This window comes from Sesamum indicum, linkage group LG4 (assembly GCF_026168435.1).
Source record: "Sesamum indicum cultivar Baizhima isolate 11 linkage group LG4, ASM2616843v1, whole genome shotgun sequence".
NCBI lineage: Eukaryota > Viridiplantae > Streptophyta > Magnoliopsida > Lamiales > Pedaliaceae > Sesamum > Sesamum indicum.
This window is the reverse complement of record NC_142660.1, coordinates 14,053,878-14,075,234: the sequence shown is the minus strand read 5'-3', so window position 1 is coordinate 14,075,234 and position 21,357 is coordinate 14,053,878. Positions and strand designations below refer to the sequence as shown.

The window sequence follows — 21,357 nt, the reverse complement described above, 5'->3', positions numbered from 1 at the left end:
CTAGCTGCAGTTCCCTTCCTGCCTGCCAACTAGGCAAGCAGTTGCTCGCCTTGCTTTCAGGGTTTTTGCTTAAGCAAACAAAGCCACTCATTTATGATTTTTGTTGTTGGTTGAAGCTCAATTCAATTTGACTATTAAATCCTATATTTTTTTAAGAAGAATATTGGTCAAGTGAACCGCAAATTGCAACCTGATGAACTTTATCCTTAATATGCCGAATATCAGCACTAGCTTCGGGCAAGCATGGCATAAAAGTATTCATGGAACTAATAAGCTTGGGAATATTTTCTTGTCTAACTTTCTCTTTGTTAAAACCCTGGGAAGAATATCCTACACTATACTTTGTTAAGAAAGTAGAATCCAGCATTCATCTTTCATAAACAATTAGTAGAAAAGGCATGCTCTCAACTCTCATCATGTCCACCCAAAATTTCAAAAAGAAAACAAGTCATCATATATATATATATATATATTTAATTGTAAAGATGTTTTTGGGAAAGAAAAAGTATTGGTTAATATATATGCGTCATTATAATATATAGCACGGCAAAAGATGAAGTTTTAAATATTACAAATATTTTAAAAGAAGAGATGAAGAGTTAAAAAAGCTGCCACAACAGTTTGTGAAGTCGATAGCGATAGTTACTATCGTTTTATTTTTTATTTTTAGCACGACGGATAGTTTCTTTGAATGAAAACTACAGTTACATGCCTGCATAATAATAATGGTTTTTTGTCCGAGAAACATGTTAGCTTTTCCATTTAAGTAATAGTATATATAAGCTAATTGAAAAATATATTTGATAAGATAAAAAATAATTTATATTTCATATGCACTTGTTTTCTATTTCTTGGCAACGCATGAAAATAATTAGTTTGTTATGTAATCTAATTTTTATTGCAAACTTTTATATGAAAATGCTTGAATTTTGTAAAACAATTTGATATAAGTATACTCTGCAAAGCATCAATATACCGCGAATTCTACAAGTTTTGTTATATAAATACGATTTTATGTCAAAGTTCCCAAATTATCCGAAACCATACCGAACTATTCTTATTTCAAAATCTATTAATATGTTACAAGAACAAGGGAAAAATGTGATTTTAGTCCTGTAATTTAATGGGATGGTAGTTTTTGGTACTGCATAAATTGATTTTCATAATTTAGTCTTGTAACTTTAAATTTTTGGCAATTTTCTTCGTTTTCCGTCTAAATTGACCAGAAAACTGCATATTACTTACGCATGATCCAATTAAACTGTAATTTTTGGTGTTGACATTTTTAGTCATGTAACTTAGAGGAGTTGGCAATTTAATTTGGTCCTGTACGAATTGATTTATTGAACTAAGGTACCAATTTTTAATTGGGTCATGTGCAAGTCACATATAATTTTTTGGTCAATTATCAGCCGAAAAAGGACTAAATGCCAAAATTATCATATTATAGGACTAAATTCTAAAAATCAATTAGTACAAAATAAAAAATATCACTCCCAAGTTATTGAACTTAAATTGTAATTTTCCTCAAGAACTGTGAACGAAGTAAATATAGTAAAAGAAGGGATAAATGCATTTTTTTGTCCTCAAATATAGTCACTAATGCAATTTTGGCCATCAAATAATTTAAGGTTGTAATTTTGATCCTCAAACTTTAACTTTTTTGGCACTTTTGGTCATTCCTTTAACTTTTCCGTTAAACTTAACGGATTTTATTTAGAGTGCAAAAAATTTGCTATTTTACTCCCATTTTGTGGTGTTTTTCAAGTTGTAATTCAATGCATTCATTTTTTCTACTTTTCTTCAAACTTCAAAAGTGAATAAACCAAAAGGAATAAATTTAAACAATAATTTTCTAAACAATCTTAACAAAAAATAGTCAATATATAATATGAAAATTGTCAATAAATTTTAGAAAATTTGTTGCATATTTTTTTTTATTTATCCTTTTTGAAGTTTGAAGAAAAATAAGAAAAATGAATGCATTGGATTACAACTTGAAAAACACCGCAAAATGAGAGGAAAAAATAATTTTTTCCACTTTGAATGAAATTTTCATTAAGTTTAACGAAAAAGTTCATGGAATGACCAAAAGTGCCAAAAGAATTAAAATTTGAGGATCTAAATTGCAACCTTAAATTGTTTTGGAACCAAAATCGCACTAATAGCTATATTTGACAACAAAAAATGCATTTATCCCATAAAAAAAAGAAAAAGAAAGAAAGAAAGTGATTTGCTGCATACTATCCTTAATTTATGTACAAAAGAACCTACTGACATACAGTAGAACCTCTATAAATTATACTTTATAAATTAATAAACTCTCTAAAACAATAAAATCTTTCGGTCCCGACTTGGGCCTTTGTAAAAAATCATCAAATTCGATAAGATAATAAGATAATAATTTTTCAAAAAATTCCTTTATAAATATTAGGTCCCATTAAAACTCTAAATTAATAATTCATAAATATTACAATTATAAATATTATGGTAATTTACTAAAATATGAAGTTTGTAATGCTTTACGCATTTGATCATTCATTGATGATTTTGCGATGCCTTTTAGAAGAAAAGACATGGTTAGGTGTCATGAATTATTTTATTTTCATATTGAGATTTATATAGTATACTTTTCATCATCATGTATGAATATATTTAATTGGCTATAATAGTTATTTAAGTGCAACGAATTAATATAAACATGTATATTTAAGTAATTCCAATGAATTAATACATGCGTCTATGAATATAATAGTTAATTGTATACAATATGAATATATTTAATTAGTTACAAAGAATTGATTGATGCATGAATATAATCAATGAAACATATATGAATTCATTTATTTTCAATACATATGTACTAAATTTGTTAAATTTAAAAAGTCTCTCTTTTAATTAATAAAATATTAATTTATCGATAAATTAATATCTCTCTAAATTAATAAAAATTCATGGTCCCAAGATTATTAATTTATAGAGGTTTTACTGTAGTTGTATTAATTATAACAATGTGTCCTAACATCATGATAATGAACTCTTCTTTTTCTTTTTTGTTTATCAATTTTCTGATGCTGCACTCATGGAAATTTAATTAGATTTACAGCATATCTACTTTTACTTTACAAATATGACCGTAGAAAACAGATAAATTCTCCCTCCGTCATTATTGTTTTGTGCTTTATGTATTGAGTGTCTGATGTTTTTTTACAAAGTATGCGTCCAAAAAATATATTACCTAATACTTTAACGACAGCCGTGGTGCAATTTAAAGGCATCAAATAAACTATTTTAACAAGTAATATAAATGGTATCTGAAAGCAAACAAAAGAGAATTTCTGCATTGAGCGCAACAATTTGGAAAAAAGTGCAAAAGCGCCAAGGTATTGTTAAAGAACGAGATAATTAAATTTTTATTTTTTGAGATTTGGTGTAATTACACGTAAACCTTCTGTGATTTGAGAAATTACATCTAATATCCATGAGGTTTGCTTCCATCTAACAAGTACGCTTTTTGTTAGTCAAAATCCATCGAATTTGCTGATGTTAACAAAAAATTTTGAAAAAAGAATCTATGTTTACCTTCGATTGACTTATTACTGATTTATTGCACATTACATAAATATTTTTATTATCAAATTACCCTCATACGTCTTCACGCATTAATGTATGTGAGGAGGTATATATATTTTCACCGTTATAAGGACATTTTGACCTGAAATAAATCAGTAATAAATTAATCGAGTGTATATAACAATTTTCATTCAGCTTTTTGTTAATATCACCAAATTTGATGAATTTTGACAACGATAGTTCTTATTTGTAAGACGAAAGCAAATCTCAAAAATGTTTGATATAATTTTTCAAACCGCATAAGGTTACATGTAATTACACCAAATCTATAAAAGGGGAGTGTAATTATCCCTTAAAGAAACTAAAGAGCCAAAATTGCATTAATTATTAGCTAGCACTGATCAATATTAAACAGTTTGAAAAGCTTGAACAAGTTGCTTAATCAGTCTTTAAGATAAAATCATCCCCTTTAATGGTTTCCCAGTCACGTTTTCGTCAACAAATGGAAAAAAGCAACTTATATTAATCAAAGTGAAGTAGAAAGTAATGATTCAGTTGGTATTTTGAGTGATTCAAAAATATTTAGGACGGAATCTTGGACTGATCATAAAACAACTATTATATAAATTTTGGCTACAGAATTGTTAAAATAAGTATTATATAAACTTTGGATATCTTTTGGGATTAATTGTTCATCATTGAATTTCATGATGCACTCTATTGATTCGAAAGTAAATCTCGTGTCTAACGGACCTCTAAGTTAGGGCATGACCATTTATAAAGATGTAAATTATTATTATGCATCTAATACATTTTTTTTTAATAAAGTAAAAGTTTCTGAAAATGTATAGTGTTATCAAAATTATAATTTATCAAATTTTATATGACAAAGAAACTACGCACCTTTATTGAGAATTGAAAATGTATTTATTAATGCAGATACATTCAAAATAAACCAGCAATTTATAAAAATATTTGACCCCAAATTAATTTAATCGAGAATAAGAAAGTCGATAGACCCGACTAACATTTGAGTTTGCACAAATTTAAGCAAGAAATATAATGTTGTAAAATTTCATAACTGGCTTTGGCAACCAATTTGAAAAGTTTTCCCCCCAAGTTACAAACAAATGTTTTCGTTAGTAAAATTTTTAGCAAAACAAGAAAACATAAAAGTTGATGTTAAAATTAGCGACGAGTTAATTACTAAGTAAATATTTTTCTTGTTAAAATTTATTTATAATGTAAATTAGCAACAGATTCCACTATTTTGCGTGGAATTTGTGTTGTTGCTAATAACATTATTTTTTTGCAGCATTTGACTCCACTAAATCCTATACTATGGATAAAATTGTCTGAGATACTGGTTGGAATATTTCAACGATATTAACAAATAAAATGAAAATTATATACACCAGAATAAAACTAAGACGGACAAATAATAATTGCAAACCAAACTTAGTATAATAATTGTAGAAATAATAAAATGAAAAGTGGAACGAGCTTAATGCAATAAATATAAAAGAATCAAATGCAATGTCAGAAGAAAGTTCAGTAATCTTACAAAAATCCAGGCGTTCTGCTTTATTACTTTCATAAAATGAATTGGACAATTACTAAATGAAACCTATTTTTTTTTAATAAATAGTTGAAAATTCGAATTTAAGATCTTTCATTTGGTCTAATTCTTATATTATATTAAATGACCACATCATTTAAAAGTTTAACTTATCAGAAAAGAGAATTATTTGATATCTACATTTAGGCTACTGTCGATTGGAAATTTTTATTTAAAATTTAGATACTTCTCACTCAATTGTGATTTGAATTTGAGGTTGATATATAAAATATGCAAAATGTATTATTTCCTATTTATTCAGATTCTGAATTAAACGTACCTATCACAGCAAGAAAACACATGAAAGTACAAGGATGTAAATTGCTATATTTTTTTTTTTTATAGGGAGTAATGTGCTCATTTTAATATCACATGGAATAAATTGCTATTCACCCCTATAACATGAAATACATGATTATAAGTTTATCCTAATCTTGATCATATTCTGCAAACCAGTGGACAAAATTTTGGATTTTTTTATTGCCTGATTTTATTGCATTTTGTTGAGAAACAAACACTAATGATCGTAAGAATAAAGGAAACAAGGATTTAACGAGGTTCGGCATTGTGCCTACAAAATCATCTCATTGTGCTCCGCTCGCTCTTTCTGCTCTGCTCCAGCATCTGTCGTTTTTCTGGTATATGAGCCATACCTAACAGTTTTGTACACTAATTCTTGACGAGTTGCAATAATTTGCAATAAAAAAAACTTAAACTGCCGCAATGTCATCCAAAGATGATGAAACTACAAAGCCAAATAGGGCCTCTATATCTTAGGTCCCCCTCGTGTTCTTTGCATCACCAACAAATCTCTTCCAGACTGTATCCATCTTTTCAAGCGGCACATCCTTAGTCTCCGGCAGCAGAACATAGACGTAACCCGTCATCACGGCCACCCACAACACAAAAAAGAAGAAAATTCTAAACCTTGAAATAGCACAGCATTGCTAGGAATGTTTGAGCAACAATGAAGGTAAAGAGAAAACTTGTCGTCACATTTATACTCTGTGCAGCTGACCTTATTTCTAATGGAAAATTTTCACTCGTAACAACCATCCTAACGGACCCCATGACAATCCATAACCAGCAATGTATATGGGTTAACAAACTAGTCCACTTTCTTCACAAACATGTTTAACATCTCTTGTCACAAAACCCTCAAATTTAGGATGCGACCCTGTTCTTGCAATTTCTATGCTCCATGTCAATTTTAATCAAACCGAAATACAAGATGAAATATATATATTAAATCCAAATAGAGGATCCGAAGCAATGTTCTTAGGCCCCGTCACAGCATGCTTTTCCTTTCATATCGTTGCTGGTTAGAAATGTAGAACACCGATTAACTGCTAAACTTACGTCTGACTCATTAGTTTTTTGAAAGAGCTCAGCCATAGATTGCTTCAATTGTTTACTGAGGTTGGAACCCATATAATGATATCCCACATTGAAACAGAATGCTCTTAACTAGGGCCCAGAAGGGAATATGAGGAGAATGAGGTAGTCAAGGATACATACTTACCTGGACGGGGTCAATGGGTGATCAATAAGGCCCATGGCCTAGGTTGGCGACCTCCATTGCACTAGGGAGGGGCGCCCGTCTAAGGTCGGCCCAAGTGGTCGAGCCTACGTCATAATTTGTGGTAGTGGGGGCCTGCGTTCGCGCGGCCCCTCCCCAATTTTAGTCTAAACTCTTCTTGTTAAACAATATGTCAGGATAATCCAGAATTTAATTTAATTCAATAAAAGCACTTAAGAGTGAGCTGTGTCCGAAAACAATTGTGACAGGATAGCCAGATCGGGCCAATAGCTTCACTGGGTTTTCAAGGGTTTGGAGAAGGCCCCAACAATGTAGTCCTAAATTCTTCCTTCAAAAGCTTTAGAAAAAATGTAGTGGAAGGTTTAATCTAGCGTTTGTGCGTTCATTTTTGTGCGCTTTGCACCCTTTCCTATCTGCGATATTTTGATGACATGTGTTTTGCGATTCCTACCAACGAATCAGAGGACCTTTTTAGAAGGTGGACCAGCCGAGTAAAAGATGCAATCAGCTTTTTAGCGTCGCTGGGCTAAGGTTTGACTGCTGGTGGAGAGGTCTCCAGCAGGGAATGATTCTAATTATCGATCTTACCTTTACCTTTTTCATGGATTTTGACAAGGGCAAACTCCACTGTCAAAGTGGTTGGTGGACTAACAGTCCCACATCGAAAATTTATCAAACTGCAGTCAGTTGGATTGATATAAGACGAGACAAGATCATGTTTCAAACCCATCTTTGCGCTTGGGGCAATGACGCAGCTAGTGAGGTTCTAACCGAGGCGCGTCTATTGCTGGTTGAAAACTATTTCCAAACCCCCTCTTAGGCCTGGGTTCCCCTCAGGCCTTCGAGAATTTCTGGAAGGGCTCCCTCTAACTCAGGGTAAAGCCCTATAATCTTAGTTACAATCATTTAATTTCCTTCGGTGAAATTGTACTTTTCATTCCTATAGAATAGTTGTGTGAATAACCAAGCTTCCATACCACACTGCATTTCATTTGTCCTTGTTTATTTTTTTCAGTAAAAATTTAGATATGAGACTAAATGTATCAATTTTATTTAATTTTTAGATTATTTTGAAAATTTCGTTGTAGAGCATTAAATGTGTCAAATTTTTTAATTTTGGAATTATTTTAAAAATTATATAAAATCAATGCTGAAGTCCTTATATGAGATTAAAAGAGTAGTTTTGACTTTTCCTACTTCCCAGCAAATTAGTTCCCATATGATAGTATCCAGTCATATGATGAGCGATTTGGCAAACATGATTATTGCTTGTCTCAATTCTTGATGTACATAAACATCTGCAACATTCAAGTGATCAGTTACTCTTTATGACTTGGCTCTTTTACAGCATTGCCTGCGTCTAGACTTTGCCAGGATGCCTTCTGTTGTAAATTCTCAAGATCTTCTTTCCTACGGAAAAGGACTAGTCCAATAACGGTAACGAAAAAAGGGCAGCCTTGCAAACGGAATTCCCTATCTGGCCGACCACATCAAACCCTGTCAAAGCGTCCACCACATAGGCCATGAAGAATCCGATCATTGCAGCTCGCCCTACAAGATAACATGCAGAATTGAAATTTTTCGTCTTCTGATGAACATAATATGGATTGAGTACACTAATCATATTAGACAGGAGGTTTGACCATTTAGCAGCTTGGCTCAGGGAGATGAGAATGAACGATCCACGCCCACCATGGTATGATAGAGCTTCTAAAGAGCACCGGTTCTTCATTGCTTGTTGCAAAGGATCAATGCTATAGCAAAAGGACAAGTAATTAACATTGCAAAGAATAGCACCAGGAGCAAAGAAGAACAATGGCAGCAGGCAAAATGACAGCAAGGTAAGCCTTAATTAATTTGGATCAAGGGATAGATTTGCCGATTTTTCAAATGCTAATGTCCTATATCAAGTTGAATATGAAATCGCGAGGACCAAAACGATATATATCAGATCAAGAAAAGCATGGCTCATCTGTAAGTATGGGTTTGATGGAAACAATAAAAGAAATATCTAGAACCAAATGGTCACCTTTGTAAGTATCAGTTTTGCTACAAGAAACTGTACGCAAAGAAGAATAAATTATGCTCTTTGATGCCGAAAATCAGATTCTAATTGAAGTCTTTCTAGCATGTATTGATTGGAGCCAATATACCGGCGCTTAAAAGACCATGGATCTTTCTTTCTGATCTTCCAGTAATTCACTACAACTGGAGCATCAACTCAATAGCCAATAAGTGTCAGAATCAAGTGTTTTGGCCTTTAAACCATGCTTCACAGTCAAAGATTCAAGCCAATTAGATCGTGCCAACTGCATCTATACTCCAATCAAGTCAAGATAAATATTTGATATTTATCTCTTTAAAAATTACAAATATTAAAAAGATAACGTCAAGTTGACCGATCATATCATTCCAAATATATGGTGTATTTATCTCTTTAAATTAAGTTATGAAGTAATAATACAAAAATTGTTCAAAAACATCACAACTCTACCTCTTTGAAACTTGAACCTCATTCAAAACACAGAGATAGAGAACGAAAAGCAAAGTAAGGAAAAAAGGCCAAATAATTCTCTTTACGTAGAGTTCAAGAATATTCAAAAGTGTTCAAGGTGGAGGTCGAGTCATTCGTCAATGGTGCGCCACAATTTATAGCGTTTAATTTGGAATTACAAGCGCATAGCCTTCGATTAACGTTATAAATATTCAAATATATAATCAAGGAGATCCAAGTGGCGAATCCACTTACAGGTCCTCAAATATCAATTCACGACTATGTAGTTTAATTCGAGATTACAGGCGTAAGCCTTCGAATTTTCATTATAGAAATTCAAATTTAAATTCAAATCCAAAGGAGATCTACATGGAGATTCTAGTTGTAAAATATAGATATATGCCATCTTCTTTACAAAATAACAAATAAGACTGTCAATATCATCAAATCATCCATTCTTTCCAGAAATCAACATGAAGATTGAAAAAAGTTCAAGTTTACTAAACTTCAACAAAAAGGATAATGGACAAAAAAGTACAGAGAATTCCTTCTTCTAGTTAAAAGAGAAATAATAGCAAACGAACAATATAACCAAAAACAGAGAGCAAGACTATGATATAAGCACACTAATTCTTGTCGAGTTGCAAAAATAAAAGATGTGAATTGCCACAATTTTATTGAAAGATCATGGAACCTAACAAGGCCCCTCGATCTTATTTCCCTTCATATTCTGCACCATCACCGACAAATCTCTTCCAGAACCAATGCTCCCTCCAGATTGTATCCATGGTTTCAAGTGGCACATCCTTAGTCTCCGGCAGCAAAACATAGACGTAACCCGTCATCAGCACCACCCACACCCCAAAAAAGAAGAAAATTCTAGCCTTGAAATGGCAGAGCATTGCCAGGAATGTCTGAGCAACAATGAAAGTAAAGAGAAAACTCGTCGCCACGGTTATACTTTGGGCAGCTGACCTTATTTCTAGAGGAAAAATTTCACTTGTAACTAGCCACCCCAATGGACCCCATGACAGTCCAAAACCAGCAAGGTATGAGCAAATCAACACTAGAACTGAAATACTGTATCCCTGGCTCAATCCGCCTTGATCGCCTAATTTTGCTGCCATTATTCCTCCGATTATCATTTGTGGGACGAACATCAGAACTCCGCCTATATGGAATAAAGCCCTTCTGCCTACTTTATCGACTATCAACAACGACAAGATTACCATGCTTAACCCGGCTATACCGGTGACCACGGAAGACAAAAGAGATGCACTTACCCCAGAACCAATTGTTCGAAATAGTATTGGAGCGTAGAACGCTATAACATTGATGCCGGTTACTTGTTGGAAGAATGGAATTGCTATAGACATCACCAGTTGCGGCCTATATTTTCTTTGAAAAATATTCTTGAAAGGGTGTTTGATGGTTTTAGAAGCATTATTTGCCGCTATTAGATCATCGAATTCTGCTTCAACATCAGCAGTGCCTCGAATTTTCTGCAGCATTCTCTTGGCTTTTTCTTGATTACCTTGCTGAACAAGACTGTTAGGTGTCTCTGGAAGGAATGGTGTTGATATGGTCAGAATTGAGGCAGGAAGCGCCGCCAGTGCTAGGGAAACTCGCCATCCCCACCCTCCTTTGATCTTTTCTATGTTGTAGTTAACCAGATAGGATATTAGAATTCCACAGCTCAAACATAGTTGGAAACCAGAGTTGAAAGCTCCTCTATGTCTGGGAGGCGCCATTTCTGAAAGATATAAGGGGACTGACTGCAACAAAATTCATCCAACATGAATGAAAAGCCATAAATGCAGTATTTCATTTAATCTACACAATAGTTCAGTGATAAGTTATTCTTTCATTCTTTGCGTTCTTTATATATTAGCTGTCGTGTGGCATTTATCTCTGTGCACATATAAAAAATAATCTTTCATAATATAAAATATATCATAAATAAGAAAAAAGTATGTATAACCAACACATCACATAATTTAAAAAATAAAAAAAATAAGAAAAAAAACTTAGGGGTATTATTTTATATAATAAAAGAATTGGTATTACGGTATCACATACTGTCGTTTGTGATGAAAAAATCTTTCTTTTTATACTAAGACAAATAAGAAAAATAAGGGGAAAAAATGGATATTAATTCGCTATAGGTTGTCGAATCATAGTACAGTACAAAAGTGCATGTTGACAACTATGGGTTAAAGTTTCATTCCTAAGATTGTCTCGAGTCAAAATAAGGTAAAATATACATTTGGGAAATTTGCATAAATATGCCCATAAGATTTAAAATACATGCATATATACATGTATGTGTATATATATATATATATATATTAGCAGTTCTGCACACTTAATGTATATGCAAAATTAAAAAAGTGCAGTGAGTACGATGTTGATGCAAAAGACGTAACATGGTTAACTTTTTTAACTACCATAGTAAGTTATAGCTAGGACCCAAAAACCATAATTATCGATAAAAATTTATATTATTATAATAAAATTCTTTTATGGTATTAATTTTTAAATACTAAATTTATTCTTTATTTTATATTTATTTTCTTTAAAAAAATTTGGTCAAATTAGCAATTTCAATATGTTTTTATTATCTCACAATAATATATGTTTTTTCTCTTAACTATCCACTACTTCATATTTCTCTCGCATCTTACTTTTTCATATTTTTTGTAATTAATTTACGATGTATTCTTTTCATAAATTTCTTTTTTCTTATCGTCTTACCCCAATGTTTTTATTTTATACTCGAGGGAATCACGTGTCACGATAACTAGTATATTTAGACGGACACCATATTTCAGATACACATTAGTAGAATTTTGGAAAAGCGGTTCTGCTAGAAAATTAAAAAAGTGCAGTATTTCATGAAATCATAATTCCAGACATCAATCTATATTCATTCATACTAAACATAGAACAAAGCATTTAGATAACCAATGTGAACATACGAATAACAGCTTACCTGATTTGTAAAACCAAACCCTATTCCGAGCAGAAGACGACTAAATATTAGCATGTAGATGTTCTCTGCCGCGCCTCCGAGGGCAGAACCCGCGATAAATGCAGCTCCGCCTATAAGGATCGATGCCTTGCGTCCCCAGGCTCTAGTCACCGGCGATGCCAGAAAAGTAGCAACAAGTCCAGATATAAAGAGGGAGGAGGTGAAAAATGTCAGCAGTTGGCTATCAAATTTGCAGTAGATGTTTACTTCTTTTTTTCCATTCATCTTTCTGTATATTCCTGGAAAGAATTTCTCCAGAAATGATCCCATTGACGCCACTCCACCTTCACCAAAAAGTACCCGTTCGAAACTTAAAAAACGTGCATGATTGCAAGAGAAATATACATGAAACAAGGCAGATAAGTACGTTAAACGACCGCCTCACTATAATGCTTAAGCTGTTGGATGGGAGAATTATTTAATATTTGATATAGTCCAATCCGTAAGTATTACAAGGGAAAAAAAAAAAAGAAGGGTATTAATTTATTTATAAAAAGACATCGTGGTCGGTTGAAAAACAACCGAAAAAACTACCTGTTACTCCAGTTCCGTAACCGAACATTAGTCCTGATCCAGTTGCTGCAATAACACAAGACAGCAACACAAACCTTGTAATCTTGCCATTATATTGCACAGCTTCACCCATTGATTTCTCCAAGCTTATGACTCACTAAGTGAGCAAAGAAATATGGCTGTTATTGCCAAGAAAAAGAAGTTTGGGTTGCAGATATGCTGAACTCATCACCAAGACTCCTATTTATAGAGCTGCTTAGCAACAGCTTTCACACGAGATTCCATGGCAGAATCAATTCCTAATGAATTGCACTCTACGAGTTATTTAGCACCATGTCATTAATATATGTTATGTAAGAGGCTAGGGTGTTCGGTTATAAATTTATTTAATATGCTCGTACATCTTCAAAATTAAATAATTTTAGAGTTTATAAGATGCCGTCATGATCTTACTTTTAAAATAATTTCTCGAAGTTTTTGCTTAAAATAAAACGACAAAGTTTGAAAGACATTAGTGATTATAATGATAAATTTATAATTAATGTGAAGAGAGCGTTAAGATTTTAATAATAACTTAGATTTTTTTTAAAAAAAAAAATGAGGTCCTGGGTGTAAAAAGGGAATATTTTTATTTTCTTTGATTGAACTGCGCAAAATGGGAATCTAGTTCCTCTCCCATTTCAGCTAATAAGATCTTCATCAGAAATTTCACGATGCATAATATATATTCACTTGCAAAATAAGGCCAGCTGGCCATGGTTTGGCTGCTTTTTCATGGAAGAATTTTGATTGGACAGACGAATTCGAAACAATGAATTTAAATGACTCGTTGTTAAATAAATTTAAAATCTTATTATAATTTCATAAAATATAATTTAAAGTAGAAGTTTGAGGATTTCAAATACATCCAAATCCATCTCCCAAACACGATATATTCAAGCCATACGGACCAAGCTTCACAGGCTTCTATACGACGAATCTCCGCGAGTCAGTTCAACCGGCTTGATAACCTTTATCAACCACCCACTAGAATAGCATAGATGTCATGCGTCTGTTGCCTATGAAACACGTCATCTATCATATGGATGCAATATTTAATGCAAGTCTCAGTAGAACCTTCGATGCCCATTCTCGGGGCTCTCGACTTGGAACATTTCAAATCCAAATCTTGGAAGTTGGTTTCATAGTTGCCATCAAATCCGCAATCCAACTTCATTAATTAGTGATATGTGGGCTTTGTTGCAATGTATAAAAATTACAAGAGTTAGAACAACAAAGTAAAGGCAAATGAATAATTGCTCTTATTCATTTAATTTCAATATTACAAAATAAAAGAAAATTGCTTAAATAAATTACAAAATAGACAATCTAATTAATTTTCTGATTACCTGTTTTAATTAACAGGTATGTGGTTATAGAAGTTACATTTTAATTTACACAATATAAAATATCTATGTTCTAAAAAAAAAAAGTTAAAAAAAAAACTTCCTAAATAAATTTTATACATGTCACCAAATAATTTATTAAAACAATACATTCCACCAATATTTTATTTTAAATCCTCACTGTTAATATGCAATAAATATTATTAATTAATGTTACTTTTATAAACTTATTAACTATTAAAATTAAATTTACCAACTTACATTTTTATTATATTTTTAGATTAGATATATTTTACAAAATTCACTTTAACTTTTGAATTTTTTGTTACTTCTGAAATGAAATAATATAAATAAAAAAGATACTACTGTAAGTTAAAAAATATGTTATTATTATATTCAGAAGAAGTTTAAATTTTTTATTATTCACATAAGATATCATATTCAACATACAAAAAGATAAAAAGTATTTTAATTTTCCTACCTAAAAAAGAACTGATTTGATAATTTAACAAACACTACAAAAGAAGTATTTTATTGTAACGATTGGAATTAAATCTGTAACTAGTTTCTAGTAGTTATAACGGCTTTTAGAATGGCTAATCTTTCATTCCTTAACAGGGGTTACAAAAAGTTAGTAACGGCTTCTACAAAAGCCGTTACTATTTAGGTGTGGATATTGTAACGGCATGAAAAACTGTTACAAATTTTGACCGCATAATGAATTTGACTTTGTAAATATTTTCGGTACAACCATTGATAAAAGAAATTAAAACACATTTTGGAAGAAATTTTGAATTTTCAATTGTTTAAATTTAAGGGGCTAAAGTGAAAAAATCAAATTTAAATCGGCTCTTTTACCCAAAAAAATTCAAAGTTTGACCATATTTTTTATGAAAAATGGTCAGAGAAACCAAATCGAACAAAAAATAAGTTTGATTGAAGTCAAAAAATAATTTTAAATGCAAACTTAAGGAATCAACTATACTATTTGCCATTATTAGATTGCAGCGGTATCGCTATGGATGCATGTTGTTGTTTTTATTTATTATCAATTAAATTTACCTTCATCAAGAATTTAAAAGAAAAAACACTATACTATTTACCCTCAAATTTTCATTGATTAAGAAATTCGAAGCGATAAGAATTTTTTTTAATCTTAACAATGACAATTATTATGCATAAGTTATGACAATATTAATAACAAAAAGATTATACATAAAGTTGTAACTATAAATCACAATAAAAGAAATGAATTGTTTCCTATATATATTACAGATGATTACGACTTAAGCATTATGGAAAATTAATACTATTTTTTATTGTCATTAATACGAAGATTTAAATTTTGATTACGCTTTATCAACATTCATTATAATTTTAGCTATGACGGAAATATTTTTTATTATTTTTAGTTGTGACTAATGTTTTGAACTAGCTTGCAGTAACGACGGCTAATAGCTGTTGAACAATCATGATTAATTAATATTCTTTATGATATTTTTACCTTTAACTATGACAATTAACCATAACAAAAAAATATATATATTTGTTCTAGTGATTATTTAGTAACAAATTTATAATGATAATGAATGTAATTATCTATAAGGGTATTATCACTAAATTTTGAATATAAATGTACCATTAATGATCAAAACTAACAATTTATATAAAATTATTGTCAGTGAAGAAGATACTTAATTTTTTATCACTAATTTTATCATTTAATATATATATATATTGGAGACTATTTCCGTACAAATATGTCTCATTGTGCCCGGGAATTTCCACTTTGGAATCAGGTGACGATTGATAAAATACCTTTGTTCCTGTTAACTGAAGTTATGCAGTGAGTGTATTTGCTTTCCTATAGAAATGAAAGGACGTGTACCATGTCAGCAACTTTCCCAGCAAAGTTGAAAACTGGAGATGCTTCTTCAAGAGTGCTGCTCCACTGGTTGGAAACTGATATAGATATTTAAAAGGGGAATTGCTACCGAGTTCTGTATATCTTTTCTCAGCATGGTACTTAAGAAGACAAATCCTTATGTGGAATTTTAAAGGCTTAAGCAGGATTGAAGTCTTGGGCAATATTCTTATTCAAGTTAGATCATAATGATCCAAAATCACCATCATTTGAGCCAGATTGAAACTGTAATGATCCAAAATCACCATCATCGATCATTAATTAAATAACGAGAGAGTGGAGAACTCGATATATGGATTCCTACAAATAAAGATATTTGATTTTATAATACGCTAGAGTTATTTTGGAAGCCAAGAGATACATTGTTTATTAATCTAATATCCTTTGTTTTTCTCCAATCTCGGCTCCAAATTAATTTAAGTATTTAAGAGTGTGAGACTTTATTTACTTATTTTTTTATATTCCAACACTTATTTGGATTGAATTATCCGCAAGGTCACATTGATTTGGAACCTGGATCCATATAACCTCTCTACTGGAAACCATAACATTTCAAAATTGATGATTTTTTTTGTAATGTAGGGTTATTTATATATTGCATAACGATATCCGACCAAAAATGATTAATTGATGAATATACTCCTTACCTTTTTGGTTTAAATTAATGAAATGGTTTTGAGATTTGAATTTTTTTTTTCTTTTTTTTTGTCCATCTTTCTTGCTTTCTGTCTTTCTTTTATCTTTTTTTTATCTTTCAATTGTTTTTATTCGAACTCATTAAAAGAAAATCCCAATCGATCTTGCTTTATATTTCATTTATTTTTAATAAATAAAATCATTCTAGATTTATGTATTTTAACATAACTTTTATGAAAATTAAGTTATATAATACAAATAATATATCTAAGTAAATTTTTATATTTTGTACTTTTATATAAGGCTTTTATATATGTAGAAACTAGAAAGTGATTTATATATTTAATAGAATGTCATAATTATTTAAAATAATCCTCGTATATATATAAGTTTTGGTAAGTAGAAATATCTTGTATATATATGAAAATATCATTATTTTAAATAATAATCACAATAGATTAAAAATTTAAAACTATTATATTTTATCTATTAAAAATAAAAGTTTTATTTTACCAACTAAAAGATTCTTTTATGGCACAATATTATAAAATATTTTATTGAATTATATATATATATACACACTCGTGCGTAGCTCTAATTGTCGTATATATGCTATATTTTGAAACTCACCATTCACCAATTCACTGATGAAACTACAAAGCTAAAGAACGGCCACAGTCTTATTTCCCTCCTGCACCATCATCAACAAATCTCTTCCAGAACCAGTGCTCCCTCCAGATTTTATACATTATTTCGATCGGCACATCCTTAGTCTCAGGCAGCAAAACGTAGACGGAACCTGTCATCACCGCCACCCACGCCGTGAAGAAGAAGAAAATTGCAGACTTGAAATGGCACAACATTGCTAGAAATGTCTGAGCAACAATGAATGTGAGCAGAAAACCTGTTGCCACATTTATACTTTGTGCAACTGACCTTATTTCCAGTGGAAAATTTTCACTCGTAACCAACCATCCTAATGAACCCCATGACAATCCAAAACCGGCAACGTATATGCAAATCAAGATCAAAACCGAAATACTATATCCCTGGCTCAGTTCACCACGATCCCCTAATTTTGCTGCCATTATTCCTCCAATCATTGTTTGTGGGACGAACATCAGAATCCCGCCAATATGGTATAAAGCCCGTCTGCCTACTTTATCGACTATCAACAAGGGCACGAGGGTCATGATCACCCTGACTATTCCAACGATCACGCAAGACAATAGAGACGCACTTGCTCCAGATCCAATTGTTCGAAATAGTATAGGAGCATAGAACGCTACAACGTTGATTCCCGTTAGTTGTTGGAAAAATGGAATTGCTATCGACATTACAAGTTGAGGCCTATATTTCCTCCCTAGAATTTTCTTGAACGGGTGTTTAGCTTTACAAGCATTGCTTGCTGCTATTAGATCGCCGAATTCTGCTTCGAGATCGTCTACACCTAGTATTTTCTGCAGCATCCGCTTGGCTTTCTCTTGATCATAATCATGTTGGATTAGGCTGTTAGGTGTCTCTGGAAGGAAGAGTCCCGCTACAGTCAGATCGAGGCCGGAAGCGCAGCCATTGCTAGGGAAATTCTCCATCCCCGACCATCGTTTCTCATCTTTTCTGTGTCGTAGTTGATGAGGTAAGCTGATAAAACTCCAGCGCCAATACAGAACTGGAAACCAATGTTGAAAGCTCCTCTGTATTTGGGAGGTGCCATTTCTGATAAATACAACGGGACTGACTGCAAACATTTAAAGAAATATATGCAATGCATTAGTAAGGATAATTTTACTGAAATTTCATTAAAGATTAATGCTTAATATTATAACTTTTTCAAATATGTAATAGAAAAAATGTTAATAACCTCAATATATGTAAATATAATTTACAAAGCACATAAAAGATACATATAAATATGTGTAAATTATACATAATGGATATAATTTTATAAACAAAATTATGTTATATAACTTATAATTTTTATTCAATTACATATTCACATAATTAAAATATATCTTATCATTATTCAAAAAAATATAGATTATTATATATTAGTTATATTGTAGATTTGCATAATTTACCGTGTATATGCATGTGTTTGTGTGTGTGTTTCATATTATTTTAAAATTGTATTGATAATTTATGTTTTAAAAAATTCAATATATATAACAACACAAACAAAAATTATATAAGTTTTTTGTCAGCTATGAAAAAAATATAAAAATTATAAATTTATAGAATTTATCTAGATTTTTATACACAATATCAAAAACATAAATTTTGGGTAGTATTTATTTTAAATAATTTAAATTATATTTAGAGAAATGATTGTATTAACATATTTTAGGGGGTGTAGATAATAAGAGCATTTTTATCATAAAAAATTAGTCCATATCATAAGGGGCATTTTGTAAATGTACTTCATGTATAGTTCAGGAGTACAAAATGTACTTAGCCCTAAATTATTATGACTTGAAAATCATGATAAATTAATACAATCTACCACGACTAAAAAGAATCAGTGCAAAAGCTTTTAACCACGACTGATCAACAGTTATCATAATTTAGTTGCGACCAAACGTTTATCATGACTTTTAATTATGTTGCAGCATCATAACTTATAAAGGCTACAAACATCAAGTTTTCTGCATTGACTTGTTAACTGGGAAATATTGTAAATTCCTTTGTGAAAACTTGGTCCAACATGCTAAATCTGTGCATTTATGCCGAAAAATCTAAAACAAACGACAATAAAATTAATGGAACCATACGCATACACCTTTGCCAAACTCACCTGGTTAGTAAAACCAACCCCTACTCCTAGTAGAATACGGCCGAATATTAGCATGTACACGTCGCGAGCTGCACCTCCAAGGGCAGCACCAGTAAGGAACACGGCTCCACCAGTAAGAATCGATGCCCTTCGGCCGAGGACGGTAGTTACCGACGAAGCAAAGAAAGAAGCAATAAGGCCAGCTATATAGAGTGAGGAGGTGAAAGATGTCAAGAGTTGGCTGTCAAATTTGCAGTAGTTTCTTATCTCTGCGTCTTCTTTCATCTTCCGGTAAACCCCTGGAAAGAATTTCTTCAAGAATGGCTACATTGAGGCCACTCCACATTCACAATGCATGCATGTATGTTTTAGCATTAGGATGATCAAGAATAGTGATGAATTGAGACATAAAGGAAACATTTACCTGTTACTCCACTATCATAGCCAAAGATTAGTCCTCCGGTAGCTGCAACGATCGACGATAGCAACACAAACCGCGTAATCTTGCCATTGTATTGCTGACCATCAGTTATACTAATTCCTGCAGCGATTGCCATAGATCAGTTTCTAATGTGAGGAAGAGACACATGTATTGCTTAAGGTTATATATTTGTGAGAGTCACCACTAATCCTAGTTGTTTAAGTGCCTAGCGATATAGCAATATAAATGAAGAGGAAAACTAGGTAAGACGTCTATCTAGTGAAAAGGGAAATTTAAACCCCGATCGATTTTGGGTTGGCCTGAATCAATTACATTGCAAGTCTAATACACTTGTTGTGCACTAAAATTACGGTTAAAAAAAATGATTAATCATAAAATAAATACATCATAGTTGTCATGTAATTGGTTTAATTCAACCAAATTTAATTTGGATTAAAATTTTTCCCTACTTTAGCCTATAAAAACCAAGCTCTCGTTACAAGGACAACTCCATGCCTTGACTATACATCAAATCAACAATCAAACCTAAATTAGTTACAGGATAAGTAGAATACATGATTTATTATATAATTGATATACGATTTGATGAGAAGACAGATATATTACATTGATGTATAATTGGTACGACCAAATCTGATTTTGAGAAGATTTTCCTTAATTTTGATTGAATCTATATAAAAAAAAGATAAAATGCAATTTTCTCCCTATGTTAGTTGAAAATATTTAAAATACCCCATATAAAATATAAACACCGGTAAGAAATCCCTATGAATTTTAAACTATAGCAAAACACTCCCTCTATACCGTAGGTGCACCACACAAACTGTTTTTTATTTTATTTTATTTTATTTTCTTGTAGTTATAAAATGGCAATCTACACTGATCTATAAACCATTAATCTCATCTCAGATAAATGAATGGTTCAAATTTTATCAATATTATATAAATTTATAAATATATTTTAAAATGATATATATTTTTATATATTTACTTAGATATTTATTTATATATAAATAAATATTATATTTAATGTATGTATGTACATAAATATATAGAAAAGAGGGTGAAGAGGCACTGGTCATTGCCTCGCCGGCCCCAGAGCGACAGGAGGAGAGGGCAGGAGGAAGGCACTAAAGATGAATGGATGTGGAGGCGAAGAAGAACGGGGAGGAGGAGGGGTGGAAGGGGCGCGGGGGAGAGAAGGAGGGGCGTGGAGGAGGCAAACGGGAAGGAGGCCCCTGTGAGGAGGATGGTGGCGGCTTGTGGGAGTGGGCGTCCAGGTGGTGGAAGGGTGGAAGAAGACCCCATTCTTTTATTTACATATTTTAAATATACTACTAAAAAAATTTATATTTAATAAATAATAATATTATAAATATTTATATGTTGAATCTAAGTGGTTAGTTTAAACTAAGTGCAATCTACAAATTG

General features: G+C 31.7%; 1 protein-coding gene, 2 non-coding genes and 2 pseudogenes across 4 annotated transcripts; 2 read left to right on the top strand and 3 right to left on the bottom strand.

Moving 5' to 3' along the window:
• The first annotated feature begins 6,705 nt into the window (after positions 1 to 6,705).
• LOC148788488 (U1 spliceosomal RNA) lies at positions 6,706 to 6,866 on the top strand. Its single transcript, XR_016065405.1, has one exon. It is a non-coding gene; the product is annotated as a U1 spliceosomal RNA (small nuclear RNA).
• Positions 6,867 to 7,459: 593 nt separating this feature from the next.
• LOC148788487 (U4 spliceosomal RNA) lies at positions 7,460 to 7,615 on the top strand. The gene has a single exon (XR_016065399.1). It is a non-coding gene; the product is annotated as a U4 spliceosomal RNA (small nuclear RNA).
• Positions 7,616 to 8,050: 435 nt separating this feature from the next.
• On the bottom strand, positions 8,051 to 9,046 carry LOC148788486 (light-harvesting complex-like protein 3 isotype 1, chloroplastic; annotated as a pseudogene).
• A 662-nt stretch (positions 9,047 to 9,708) lies between these two features.
• On the bottom strand, positions 9,709 to 13,042 carry LOC105160634 (hexose carrier protein HEX6). Of its 2 annotated transcripts, none has more exons than XM_011078104.3 (3): positions 12,791 to 13,042; positions 12,218 to 12,540; positions 9,709 to 11,000 (listed from the first exon to the last, which is right to left on the bottom strand). In XM_011078104.3, the coding sequence occupies exons 1-3, from the start codon at positions 12,900 to 12,902 to the stop codon at positions 9,939 to 9,941; spliced, it is 1,497 nt and encodes a 498-aa protein (XP_011076406.2). In that variant the 5' UTR covers positions 12,903 to 13,042; the 3' UTR covers positions 9,709 to 9,938. The 2 variants fall into 2 exon arrangements, with proteins under 2 accessions (XP_011076406.2, XP_088735586.1); XM_088879460.1 differs by having other exon boundaries at positions 12,218 to 12,495.
• A 4,338-nt stretch (positions 13,043 to 17,380) lies between these two features.
• On the bottom strand, positions 17,381 to 20,041 carry LOC105160738 (hexose carrier protein HEX6-like; annotated as a pseudogene).
• Positions 20,042 to 21,357: the final 1,316 nt, after the last annotated feature.

Excerpts from the sequence above, each read along its gene's own strand:
- LOC105160634 (XM_011078104.3), bottom strand. The coding sequence starts at position 12,902 with ATGGGTGAAGCTGTGCAATATAATGGCAAGATTACAAGGTTTGTGTTG. Across the intron at positions 12,541-12,790 it reads TTACGGAACTGGAGTAACAG|GTGGAGTGGCGTCAATGGGA; the intron begins GTAGTTTTTTCG and ends TTTTTGGTGAAG. Across the intron at positions 11,001-12,217 it reads GGTTTGGTTTTACAAATCAG|TCAGTCCCCTTATATCTTTC; the intron begins GTAAGCTGTTAT and ends ATTTTGTTGCAG.